This window comes from Harpia harpyja, chromosome Z (genome assembly GCF_026419915.1).
Source record: "Harpia harpyja isolate bHarHar1 chromosome Z, bHarHar1 primary haplotype, whole genome shotgun sequence".
Classification (NCBI taxonomy): Eukaryota; Metazoa; Chordata; class Aves; order Accipitriformes; family Accipitridae; genus Harpia; species Harpia harpyja.
The window spans coordinates 5,893,436-5,906,797 of record NC_068969.1 but is presented as its reverse complement, the minus strand read 5'-3'; the positions used below and the strand labels follow the sequence as shown (position 1 = coordinate 5,906,797).

The 13,362-nt window shown below is 40.7% G+C and overlaps 1 protein-coding gene across 7 annotated transcripts in view; it reads left to right on the top strand.

Annotated features, from left to right (window-relative positions):
- Positions 1-12,975, top strand: part of MAPKAPK3 (MAPK activated protein kinase 3) — a 106,201-nt gene extending 93,226 nt beyond the window's left edge. For 5 of the 7 annotated variants that reach the window (XM_052776911.1, XM_052776910.1, XM_052776909.1 and 2 more), the window contains exons 5-11: positions 896-975; positions 2,735-2,861; positions 4,366-4,441; positions 4,618-4,742; positions 6,794-6,879; positions 9,606-9,686; positions 11,161-12,975. In XM_052776911.1, the coding sequence (XP_052632871.1) occupies positions 896-975; positions 2,735-2,861; positions 4,366-4,441; positions 4,618-4,742; positions 6,794-6,879; positions 9,606-9,686; positions 11,161-11,319 (734 nt within the window). In that variant the 3' untranslated portion in view covers positions 11,320-12,975. The other 2 variants (XM_052776916.1, XM_052776913.1) reach the window with 2 other exon arrangements.
- Positions 12,976-13,362: the final 387 nt, after the last annotated feature.

The window sequence follows — 13,362 nt, the reverse complement described above, 5'->3', positions numbered from 1 at the left end:
CAAGCCATGTGAAAAAGGATTCCAGGTTACAGTACAAGAATTTCTACCTTCTCTCTTACTACTGCAGCTGAGGTTTCTACCTGTGCAGAAAACAGGATTAGGTTGAAGTTGCTAATTCTGTTTCCCTGTCAGTGGAGATGTAATATAATGCTCACTTAGTACAATGGGAATGTCACTCCTCCCTGTTCTGAAACCTCTCCCTCTGTAACTCTTCCAATCTTCAAGAGTACTGCTGTTGCAAGGCAGCTCACCAACCACTAGAATTTCCCACTGGAGTTATGTTAAATTTTAGAAACATATTATTTCAAAGGTGGCAGTTTGGGCATTGCAGAATAGAACTGTTGATTTTGTTTCTCCTGAGGAAAAACTTCTAAAGACAGTGAGGAATGAAGATGTGACCTATCCTAAAATTATCATATTGTTATGTTGCTCTATTTTTAGAAAATCTGTTAGATCCTCCTATTACCCCTGAACTAGAAGCTGAAAGTTAAACTTCTGTCTCTGACAAGCAAGGACATGTCCTGGACAACCAGGGATATGTCCTGGTTGGGGCTTCTTTCTCCACAGTCTTGCATGTTGCTTGCGTACCTGCTCTGCTCTTGCTACTTTTCTGGTGAGCAAATTAAAGCACAAATCTACAAGCTCATAAAAAGCAGGGGTCTCAACTGTTCAGTTGCAGTGCCTGCTCAGGAGGAGGGCTGAGCAGCCAAGGAGCTGGGGGGTATGGTTGCCTGCAAAACCAAAACACAGCTGTTAGGGCTAATTTTAGGTTTTCTAGTCTTGACGCTAGCCCTGTATTCTAGCAAGCTGTTTGTAAGTCATAAGCATTCCCAGGCATGTCCCTGAGTTACAGTGGGAATGTTAATGTGACCTTTCTCTAAAATTGTATTTATAGAGGCCTCTGAAATAATGAGAGACATCGGAACAGCCATCCAGTATCTGCATTCAATGAACATTGCCCATAGAGATGTCAAGGTGAGGCCTGAAGGTGTGCGGGCAGGGAGAAAAGAGCATAAGGCAGAAAAATAAATGGGCAGTGGTGGTTTAAATAGAACTAGGAGTACAGTCAGGTGGTCAGAGTGTTCCTATTCCTCTGCCAGTGTGAGAAGGGATCTGTTCACAACTAGTTTGCAACCACTCAAAGGTCAGAATATTCATGTATGCTAATGCCTTCCAGTTGTGTATGGAATGCAGAAGAATCTGGTGATAGTCAGATGGTTAATTAAAGAGGTACTACCAGCTTGCAATCCAGTTAATTAACAAGAAAATAACACTGCCTGAAGTGAACTTATACTAGATGCTATATCTCTATGTAGTCTTTGCCAGTTATTAGTTTTCAGAATCGTACTTCCCTAAAAAAAAACCACAACAAAAAAACCCCAAAACAAACACCACACCCCCCTTCAGAAACAGGAGAAACTGCATATATGGGAGGAATAATACCAATTCCATGCATCCAACTCACTTCAATAGTATATATAATTACTGCGGAAAATGGGAAGATCTCAGTTACTACCATGTGGAACAGTGTGTTTTACTAGCTAAAGTTTGTACAAAGATCTTGTCGTAGAGATTTGACGGGGTTTGTAGTATTGTATTTTGTTTTCATTCTGTAAAGTGCACAGCATAAGCAAAGACAAGATAGCTGCAACAAGGCATTTCTAGCACAGCGATACGGCAGTGTGATGGAATGTGCTGGAGAGCAGGTCACATAATGATAGACTGAGGCATCTGATTGATTCCACAGTTCTGAGTTTGTGAATTTTCTACAGATGCTTCTGCGTGTTTAGCTGGAGGGAGAACTGCCATTGCTTGGTGTCACTGAGGGGTATGTTTGAGGGTTCTTCAGGTGGGAACCAGAGAATGACTTAACAGTTAAGAGACTGAAAATGTATTCACTTTTGTGGAGCTATGTGCCATTGCCTATCACCAGCACAGAAACTGAAGCGCTTAGCCCCAAAGACCCCCAACACACTTAGTGAACTAACATAGAAATGGTTCAAGTTGTTTAATAGATCCTAAATCCTGTTTTCTTTCAAACCCTTCCTCCTTCTGTATGTCCCTAAACACTAGTGTGAAAGAGGGCATAGCTTCCTTATGACTGAGAAACTGGAAAACAATTTCAAACAGCTGCAGATTCTGCAGGTGTGCCATTGTCCCTGTTCCTGTGCACAAGAGCTTGTACTTCCCTCTGTGCCATTTCTGGTTTTGGAGAGCCTTTACGGAGTGTGGAGCAAGACTGGAATTAACTCAGGTTTCAGGAGACAGAGGAGGGGGGGAGCAGGAAGAGGACTGTGTCTGTATCAGTTAATTCTGACGGAGTTGCATCAGTTGCTCATAGAGAGTTTGGCTGATGACTTCTCTTGTCTTCTATCTCAGCTACCTGAGTGTGGTAGAGAGTGCTGTCAGATCAACTGGTGTTGATCAGACAGAACAATCCTAGTAGGTGCAGTGAACTAGAGAGAGGTTCAAGAAGCCAGACTTGATGCCCATGGGACCTGATGAGAGTCTTGTGATTTGCTGTCCTAAATACCATGTTGAGAAGGATGTTGATCCTTAGTCTGAGCAAAAATGTTGGGAGGGAACTTTCTGCATGGTATAGTGGGGATGTGAGAGAAGTAAGAAGACCCAGATGCTAGTGGTGATCCAGGCAAGCAGGAATGGTTTGACCTTTCAGCTCACTAGAGACATCTCTTCATTGTCCAGTTTATCCTTTCTCTTGGTGGCCTTTCAGCCTGAAAACTTGCTTTACACATCTAAAGAGAAGGATACTGTACTCAAACTCACAGACTTCGGCTTTGCCAAAGAAACCAGTGTACAAAATGCGCTGCAGACCCCCTGTTACACTCCTTATTATGTGGGTAAGTTATCCAAGATGCATTCCTTCTGTGTTTCAGTCTGTCATCCCTCCCATTATAGTGGGCCTGTGGACTGTAGGAAGAGATGGGAAATCCTCTATTGTGGATGTAATGCAAAGAGGAAGCCCGCAGAATTTAAACTGGGATCCAATCCGAACCTAGTCTGGTTTCAGTACAGTTCAGTGCTCCTGCTTTCTTCCTTGGTTGCAGAGGAAACAGCCTTAACAGGGGATGCAAATGAGGATCAAGGAGATAGAACATGTTGCTTCTGATTACACTTGAAGTAATCCTGATGCTTCCTCTGAATGATGCAATAAAAGCCATAATTTGAACTCAGCTTCGTGATTATTTGGGTGTTTCCTTGCAAAACTTCCCTTAGCTTAACTAATGCAATTAATGCAATAAAAGAGAACAGGGAGAGTATTGCCTTAGCTGTAAAGCTTCTTAAAGCTCGCAAATGGAGGAATTAGTAATAAAAGACCAATGCGACTTAATCACAGCTGAATTTTTGCCTGCATTTTGTCCAAAGACAGAGCACTGTGTAATGAATGCCACAGTAGACTGTCCTTTATGCACTCGTTTTAGAGTACGTCCCTTTTGGTCTTTGAGTTAATAGTCATTCACCATATGGCATGACTGAGACAGTCCACGCTTAGAATGTCTTTGGAGGAAAAAGGGCTTAATTTTTTGGAAGAATTAGTTCTCTTCTACGATCTAAGTTTTTTGTATTGAAAGGTATTGTTATTAATTGTTAGCAGATTATTACGATACCAGTATTTTTTTCTGATGCTTTCTTCTATATTTTTAGCTGGGATTAGTGATAAAATAGTAAGGAATTTACGCATATGTGTTTTTATAACTTTATATTTGTATACAAACAAGCTGATGTTTTCCTTCTCAACACCTTTTTATAAACCAGCATGATTGCTCATATGTTTAGAGAATCATTTTCCTTACAAAATCAAGCTCTCTGTCAGTTCACCTGCCTCAGGGAAAAAAAACAAAAATCCCCTCTAAATGTATCTCTAATTTTGTTACTTAGTGAAAAAATATAATGCTCTGGAGGCTGAAGAAAAATACAGTGCTCTGTAGTTGCTGGAGCTAAATACACTCCACCTAGGTATCGTTCAAAATTTTATCACAGCTCAAGTAGGTCCTTTCTGTTCTGATTTCTGGAACATATGCTCCTGCCTCTTTCAGCGCGGAGTCTCTCTGTACACATTTAGCTATAGCTTTTTCTGCTTTTCTGTAATCTTAGTGCTCTCTTGAGCAGAGAGACACTAAGGTGAAGAGTGGGGCATTTTGCCAGCTCTGTTCCTCCTTTTTAAAGCTACATTATATGTGTTTAGGAACTTGTCAATAAAAAATACTACCCAGTTCCTGCAGTGAGTTGCATTTTTTTAATGCCTCCGATATTTGTTGTTGAAGTGTGCTGCTACTTTTAAGGTGATGGAGTTGAAAGGAAATATCTGGTACTCTGTTAATTTCTGGTTTTAATCTTCTTCAGCCCCAGAAGTCCTTGGTCCTGAGAAGTATGACAAATCATGTGACATGTGGTCATTGGGTGTCATCACATATATTCTGTAAGTATTTGGAAAAGAGACTTGATGAACAGAAAAGGACACATCTTGTTAAATCTGCGCTTACAAGTAATTAGCCACTAGGATCATGCAACCTGCAGAAGACAAGCTTGTATGGCACTTTTTAAGAGATGAAAGGACTTTCCTAGTTATGAGAGTTCTTTTGTCCACTCTTACAGCCTGTGTGGGTTCCCTCCATTCTACTCAAACACTGGTCAAGCCATTTCTCCAGGGATGAAGAGAAGAATTCGGATGGGGCAATACGGGTTTCCCAATCCAGAGTGGGCTGAAGTATCAGAGGAAGGTAACAATGCTCACTGCTACTGATGGGTGTGTGCACGGTGTTGTGCAGTGGTAGAGTGCTTACAAGAGGCTATTTCTAAAGACCTGTCAGTTTTTGTTTCCCTTACTTTTAGAATTTAAGTTAATTTTTTGTAAGGTGATACAGAGAACAACTAGGAACTTAGATACTAGCCAGCAACCTAAGTACTACAGAAAGTAAATGACTACTAAAAACTTTCTTTCAAAATCCAGCTAGTGCTAGTGAATGCCAAGATTAAACCCTCTGGAAACAACAGTCTTTCATCCTGAGAAAGGAAACTGCCAGGACAGCTGTAATGCAAGCTGAGTTGGAAGAAAGGCAAACTGTCTTAAGAACTCATTCAGTCTTTGCCCTCCTTAGTGATACAGCCAGCAAGGATGGCAAGTTTTCATGCTAGCTTTTTGTGATGTGGGAACTTGCCAGCCACCACTTAAATCAAGGTCAACAATTTATTTGGTGTAAGTCATTGACCAAAAGCTGCTGCTGTTCAGCTGTGACCTGGATGGGCTCAAACCAGTGTCGTGAAAGTGGATGGTTTTGATTCCCTCTTATTCTGGCAGTCTCATAAGCTGGAAGTCTCACCTACCCATCAGAGAGAAAGGTCAGCAACCTCTGGGCACATCTTTTTTTCTAACAAGCCCTTTATATTGCTGTTGCTAGCATCCTGTTATTGTCTACTGTTTAGCAATAACAAATTATCGTTGGATAATACAGTGATCTGTGGCATTTCAGCCCCTCATTGGATCTCATGGCTGCGTGTGCAGCATAGATTACTGAACATTAATAAGGAAGATGTTTTTACTTATGGGTTTCTGGCTTAATATTTTGTCTGCCTTGGGTCTTGTTCATATTACAGCAGTTATTAAAATGCTCGGAGAGCTTGGTGAGAGAACATGCGCTTCAAAAATTTGTAGGGTTTCTGTACGCTTGCCTGGATGAAGATAGGTGCCCTCTACCTTTGAACTTACTAAGATCAGCTAGTTTATGTGTATTCTTTTAGGCTGATCAGGCACCTTCAGCAGACTGCTTCTTTTAGCCTTCCTTTTTACTGTTCTTGTCGTGGTTTTCTTTATCTAATCATTCTGTCGTTGCATCATCTATGGAGGATTCCTCTAAATTCCCCTCCAGCTTCCTGTAATCATCTTAACAGGCTCTGTTTGTGGTCCCCTCCTTTTGTTTCCTTCTACATTTTAGACGCCAGGTAATCTCTACTGTAAAACTCCTTTGCAGCCTCTCTCAAAAAACTAAAGTCTCAACTTGTACCTCTGGCAGCTTCTTACAAGCATTTAGTCATCTTGCATTTGATGTTTCTAAAAGAGAACTCTTACTCAGAAGTTTTTCTAGGCTCCCCCCAGGAAGTTATGTGTGAGTCTTTCTAAATAACGTCCCTGGATGCAGTGTTTCTGGTCTGTCCGCCTGCATTAATGAAACTTGACTAATCTCTCCTCATATCTCAGTTACTTAGTACTCTTGCTTTGGGAGATACCATGTTCACAGAAAGCTGCTGCAAAGCCTGTTTGTGCCATCCATTTCTTTGACTTTGTTGTCCTTTTAGTGGCCTCTCAGTTGTCAAAGGAAAGTTTATTGTCCTTTTTTTTCCCCACAGCCTGTGCTAGTTAGTTTTTGTCTTCTATCATTTCTCAAAACATCAGCTTATGCATTCATTCAGCCCATAATGCCAAGCTTGTTGCCATCTTTCAGACAGGCAGCTTGGCAGCTTTCTGTTGCTATGTTTCTCTTTTTCTCAATTTCTTGCTCTCAAAACAGTTGGTTTGGTGATGTAGATAGCATAGCTGGAATCCCTAATCCTCTGTCTTTCCTTCTTACTTCGTGTTGGATGTTTTCATGTTCTGCCTCTTTGAACATAGTAACCTACCACACTGTATATGGCTTCTTAACATGGTAACAGTAATAGGTAGGTGGTTTGAGTTCTGCAAAATTATCTTTCTTCATTCAGCAGGTCTTTGTGTTCTCAAGGTTATTTGTTAACAAAGTAGTAGACTACAGTATGCCACATTGGTCCTGTTTTTCAGCCAAACAACTGATTCGCCATTTACTGAAGACTGACCCAACAGAGAGGATGACAGTTTCTCAATTTATGAATCACCCTTGGATTAATGTGAGTTTCATATCTCTTTTTACAAGATGAATTCTTACATGCAGAACTGACATGTAGCTCCACATAGCACAGCAAGAGAAGGATGATGATTACTGTTAATAACTTAATTAACCTACTGTGCCCTCCACAGAGGGTCACCTGCCTGTAGAACCACAATTTTTCTTGGTGTTACCAGAGGACACACAAAGAGAGACACCCACAATAGCTTCCTTGGAAGCAAGAGCTGAGTGTATCTATATCTTCTGTGAGCAGGCAGTCACTGTTGACTCTGCAGCATATGCATGTGTTACTCTCTTTAAAAATATAAAAATAAACTGTATGTACTTACTTCATCAGTGCAGGATTTAAAGAGAGCTATTATTAGTGGTCTCAGGCACCATTGTGCATAGCTGTGTTAGTGTGAACACAGTCCTATGCTTAGTAGGAATTCTCATCCTTGGCAGAGTTTGGAAATACGTGGGGGAGGAGGAGGGATCTCGGCTTAGTGCCCTGTAAGAGATTGCCAGATAGGGTGGCACACAATGCTGTTAATGTTCCCAGTTCGGGTTTCATTCTATGACTTGGTTGAATTTACTTTTCCTTAAAAAATATTTTGGGGAAAAAAGAAAAAAATACTCTAATAATACAGTATTAATTATTTCGAACAAGAGACAAGAATCCCAGGAGTTACCAGGCTGAGTTTCAGGATATCATCTCTGCTCTGTAGGTTACTCAGAAGAATAGATTATACTTCTCATATTTGTGCCTAAAAGGACACCAGTCTGGTTCTCGCTGCCCAAAACATCATCAGCCAGGAACAGAATCACTTGCACTGTAGAACACCCTTTTCTCCCATAGTGCTTTCTCTGTCTATGCTGATCCTCAGAGGAAGGAGCAGAAACAGAGGCATGATGAATAGTCAGCATTTCTATAATGCCTGTTTGAAGATCTGAAAGCCCTTAGAATCATATAGAAATGTAGCTATATAACATCCTGATTAAGTAGATAGATGTCTTCATTTGGAGTTGTGAAAGCTGAGAAATTATGGTTGCAAAGACTGTAGAACTAGAACAGAATCTAGACAATGTTTCTAAGTCTTTTTTAAGCAAATAAAAATGTAATCACTGTTCAGAATAAATACCTCCAGCTTTAAGTGTTTGAAGACCCGAGAAGGAGGTGTTTCAGAAGTCAGCAGGCAATGAATTTCACAGAATGAGTGCCTAATAGCTAAGGAAGCTACCACCTACAGCGACACATGTTACTTGAAATATGCATATAACCAATTAATAAGGAGGAGATTAGAGACAAGGTCTATAGACTCTGCTGCACCAAAGAGCCATGCTAGAATACCGTTCCTGGAATAATGCTCTAGGAGCTGCAGGTTGGCATTTTCCTCTGCTGAACCTATTGTTCCCATGAGGCAGAGGGAGGGAGAGGGAAAGACCGACATAGTGAATGTCTGTGTTCTTCCTTCTCCTAAATCCCTAAGTGGGAACATGCATGGGGAGATACCTTGCACAAGCAGCAGAGGAGGGCGCTTGTCTCTCCCCTTTTTTTCCTTCTTTTTTTTAAATTTTTTTTTTAATTAGATGGGTGGCAGAAGTATTATTGTGGACTATGCAAAAATTGTCAGTTTAGGTGGAGCACATAATCCTCTAGTTAGCTTGTAGATAAGATTTTCTTTTTTAACAAGTAGCAGCTCATAGCAGATAGGAGGGCATGCACCTTCAACACCTGCTCAGGGACACCACTAAAGCCAGTCTGCTGGTTTTCCATTTCTCTCGTCCCAGCTGTACTTGATAAAACTATACCTTGGCCAGCTAGGATCCTTTTCCAGAGGATGCAGGAGTCATGATTTCTGCTTCCACTTCCCTAAGTACTGCAGTGCTGCTGTTAGCTCGGTGGAGTATAAGCACTGCTTCCAACGTAATGCTTATTTTACAATGACATGTACAGGGATCTCCTTAGACTTTGTTGACATGCAGCTGTGTCTGGTGTAGGACGCCACAGCAGTAGACAGCAAGTTTGGGTAGAAAGCATAAGGAAGATAGACTATCCAAATGAAATTATAGTTTGGGTTATGGACTGGCAAGAAATACCATGACTCTTGCTGAATTTAGCTAGGGAACTGTGCTTCGTGCTTTAGAAATTGTACTTTATTCTAATTTAAAGTACCTACTGATCTTTCACGGCAGCTGAGCATAGATCTCAGTTTTATGTGGAAGAGCATCTCAGGTGATGCACGGTCTTCTGAACTGTGCCTTACTCTGAATAACAGTATAATTTCCTCTTTTGGGCACACTTACAATCCAACGAACTGGTAATCTCCGCTAATGTATATGTATAAGAAAATTTCTCCTGTGACAAATCCTAGAAGATAAAGGTCAAGTTAACCACTTTAAAACATTGACTAATGAATAGTGAAATGACAGTTAAAATCTAAAATGTACATAAAAATTTATCCGACACAGGGTTATCGGTTGGACTGGAAGGGAGCAGAGTGAAAGAAACTCAGCACTGATTTCTCTCTCATTTTGTTCTTTAAAGATGCTGTCATGTGGGGACTATAGTCCTTTTCTACCTCACACATGAATTTGATTGTGGAGTGACTGGAAGCATGAATAATGAGGGCCACCAAAGGACAGTAGATAAAGTTTTGTGCCCTCCATACGCATAGAAGAGCAAGCAGTCACTTCCCAAATGTGATTTTGCAGAACACTTCTTTCGGTATTTTTCCCTTTTCTCAGAGATCAATGGCAGTGCCACCAACTCCTCTTCATACTGCACGGGTCCTGCAAGAGGATAAAGACCACTGGGATGAAGTTAAAGTAAGTCAATCATAGTTCAGATTTCTTGAAGTCTGATAAGAGATTAGATGGGCTGGCTTCTCTGCATATGCTTATGTCCTTGGAGATTATGGCTATTTTGCATACAATCGTGTTAAACAAGGGAAGCATGAGCAGTCTTGGTTAGAACAGTATGATAACTGTTTAAAAAAAGGAATGCTATGTGAGCTTCATCTGACAGCCTTACAGCTGTGCCAAATATCAACAAAGATGATGTTTATGATCAAAGGTATTAATGATGCTATCTGCTGAGCCACTGTATGTAACCACAGAGGAAAAGGGACAGTGTTGAGGGAGCGCGAAGTTCATTATAGTGAAGAATATGATGAAAATGTAGGGAGACAGGGTGGGAGGGTTGAGCTGCATTCTGGTTTTCTACTCTGTTCTTGTGTTGTAAACCAACATTAAATAACCTTAGCCTTGTCTTGTTATGACATTTGGCAGGGGGGCAGAAAAAGAATGTATCTGTCTTTCCCTTCATCTGACCAGGTGCCTCACCTGCTGTTTGTACTGATGACAGTTGAATGCTTCCTGCAAAGTGAAACTATAGGGCAGACTGAAAGTTGTTGCAAGCCTTAACTCTTTCCTGCTGGCCTGTATGAGGTTGGCATGCTTTTACAATTAATTCTGAATTTTCTGCACTTAACAATGCTTGGCATTTTGATAATTGCAACATTCCTGTAGTGTATTTACTGATTACTGATTTTATTTAAATTACTGATGCATAGTCTCAGCTGTTGAGCTCTGTAGTAGTAAAATTTCATAGGACCTAGGCAATGCTTGCCTCCCAAGTCAGAGATCAAACAGATATTTTCACTTAGCCTTCCTCATTTCCATGTTTCTGAGAACTCCTTACACTTGTGCTTTGTATAGGTCCCAGAGGTATTCCCTTGGGCCACTGACATTCCCATAAAAATTAATCATTTTTCCTTTGCTGAACTAAATGCCTAGACATTCATTTACTTAAGCAGATTTTTGTTCACAACCTTATTAAAAAGTTTAAAATTTGCCTGCACTTAAACATTAATTCAGACTAAGGAAGTGTGTGAATTTGAAGCACATACTTTTAAACAACTTTGCGTGGACTCTTTATTCTAGTTCCTGCTAACCTAGTTTGGTAACAGAGCAAGGAAAGCAGAAAGGTGAAGGCCTCTGGTGAAGGCCCAGAGCCAGCCAGTAAGAAATGCTGGGCATAGAGACATGGTGGAATTTAGGCCAGCGGAGTGCGGTCCTGCTTGCTCACATATGAAACACTGTGTGAATAGCTCCTCCTGAATGAGTCCATGAGTAGAACGAAGCCTTTAGTCATAGTCCAGTGCAGCAGAAAGGGCTCAGCTATTTCTGGCTGTAGTGTAACAGTGGGTTTCTTTTTGTACATTCATCTCCTGGTAGTAGTGTGGGGTGGCTGTGCGCTCTCTGCCTCGGGTTTTTCAATAAATTGCTTCCTTGGTTTCAGGAGGAGATGACCAGTGCTTTGGCAACCATGAGGGTGGACTATGATCAGGTGAAAATCAAAGACTTGAAAACATCCAACAACCGCCTCCTGAATAAACGCCGTAAGAAGCAGAAGCAGGCAGCCACCTCTTCTGCAGCCCCAGGGTGCAATAACCAATGAGAAGAGAAGCCAAGGACCTGTGGGTGGAGGGTAAAAGTTAAAAGGAACAATTTAAAATCAGTATGAATAACTCGGTCCATACCACAAAGGCAATGAGACTGTGAAGAAGCTATCCTGCAAAGAGGGAGCAGTGTGAAAGATTACATTTTTATAACTTGAATCAGGGCTTTGCTTTTAAAGACTAATGTATATGACATGATTCTGTTGCATATTGCTAGGGAAGGTACAGTAATACCAGAAATGTTACGGGTTTTTGTTTTGGCTTTAACTGTAGCGGACGAGAGGAGAGAACAGGAGGCAGTCTCAGCATACTAATGCACTGAGGCTTTAACAGCCATCTACAAGAGTAACTTCTGCTACGGTTTTAAACTTGGGAATAGAAAAAATGCCAAGTGTTCTGCTAGGAGTGTTTTAGTAGTTCAAACATGAGTACTGAGAAAGGAGAAAAATGTCACTGTTCTTTATATGAGTAGCACAGGTGCAGTTCTATTATGGATGCATCTGGACAGCATTTCATGTTAGAATTGGTAATAGTCAATATTTCCGAACTTACCTCCTATGGTTACAGAATATCACCTAAATAGTAGAGTTATTCCTGTTACAGGAAGAAGCATCCACACATTTCCATTTTCATAAAGTCTTCATGTAGTCTCCTGTGAAGATTTGAGTTTGTCATGGATTCTCATTTGGTAACATGTAAGTTTTCTAAACTGTAACCATTATGTCGTGTCTATGCCACTGTCAGATCCCTCTCTTGTAATGTTTTTAATTTAAACAGTACTTTTATGTGAAGGGTTTTAATAAGGATTTAATTAGTTGAAAGTATCCTGCAGAGAATATTGCTGTTCCTCTTGGATCCACAGCCTCTAGGGCATGCAACTGGACATGCAATTGTTTACAAGAGACTGCTCTAGAAGAGAGACTTCTGAAATTCAGGATGAAGTGGCAAATGCATGTTCTCTGAATGGACCCTGGTGTCTGCCGGCATCCCTTCTGGTAATTATCTCCAGATCCCGTGCCTAAGATGTGCTGATAGTAGCAAATTTTGGGGTGCTGGGGTTGGTTTGTTTCCTGGGGTCAGGGAGGGGGAGGATGCGACTTTATTTGCAGTGTTTTGTCAGTGTTTCTGGATCCAAAGATTTTCGCCACCTAAGGGAGATTACCGATAAGTATATCCACCCATTGTTTTTTTCCTATTCTAATTCATGTTTTATGGGATCCTAGCCTTGGTTTGCTAATTTGTTATATTTTGTGATCAAAATACTTCCTCTCGCTGTATTTGGGGATTTTTTTTTTAGTTGAAGTGAAGCAAATATTTGTGAAAGTATTACCAGAGTCTAGGATGAAAATTATGTGCTTCCAGTGATGCAGGCAAAAACTACTTTGTGGTAGGCACACAGAGTACTGGTGTGTTAATGGGCTCAGAAGAATGTTAAAAGACAAAAAGGAAAACAAGGCTCCAGAGAGGATCCGAATCATTAGATCTAACTGCCACGTAGATCTTGTTACCTCCAAAAAAGATCATCTTGAGGCTTTGGACCTTGACCAGGGAGCCCTGTTTCCATCTTCAAAGTGTTGGATGAGACCTCCATTCTTCTTTGTGAACTGGTCCTAGAGTTTTATAAACTGATTTTAATAAATCGTGTTATAACATTCCTTCCTCCTGTCATCCCTGTTTTTATTGAGATGTTGCAGGGTTTGTACTACTTTGTGAGGTACATCTGTGTTGAAGGTGATGGGAAAGGGGAGAAGGAAAGTGTTCAATTATGTCCACGTTCAAAGGCTACCCACCTTTGAGCATTTTTTTAGGATTACAGGGGTTTGTTTTCAAATATCAATCTCTGCAAAGATGTATTTTAAAATTATTTCATGTTTACCTAGGTATCGCTATGATTATACCATGTCCTGTATATATTTATTTTATCATATTACTCCTATGAATTATGCAAATATTATTCACTACTGGTAAATGAAGAGTTGTGACGTGTTCAGGGTACAACAGTTGGGATTAGACCCAGATCCAAGTTTAGAGCCTTTATCCAA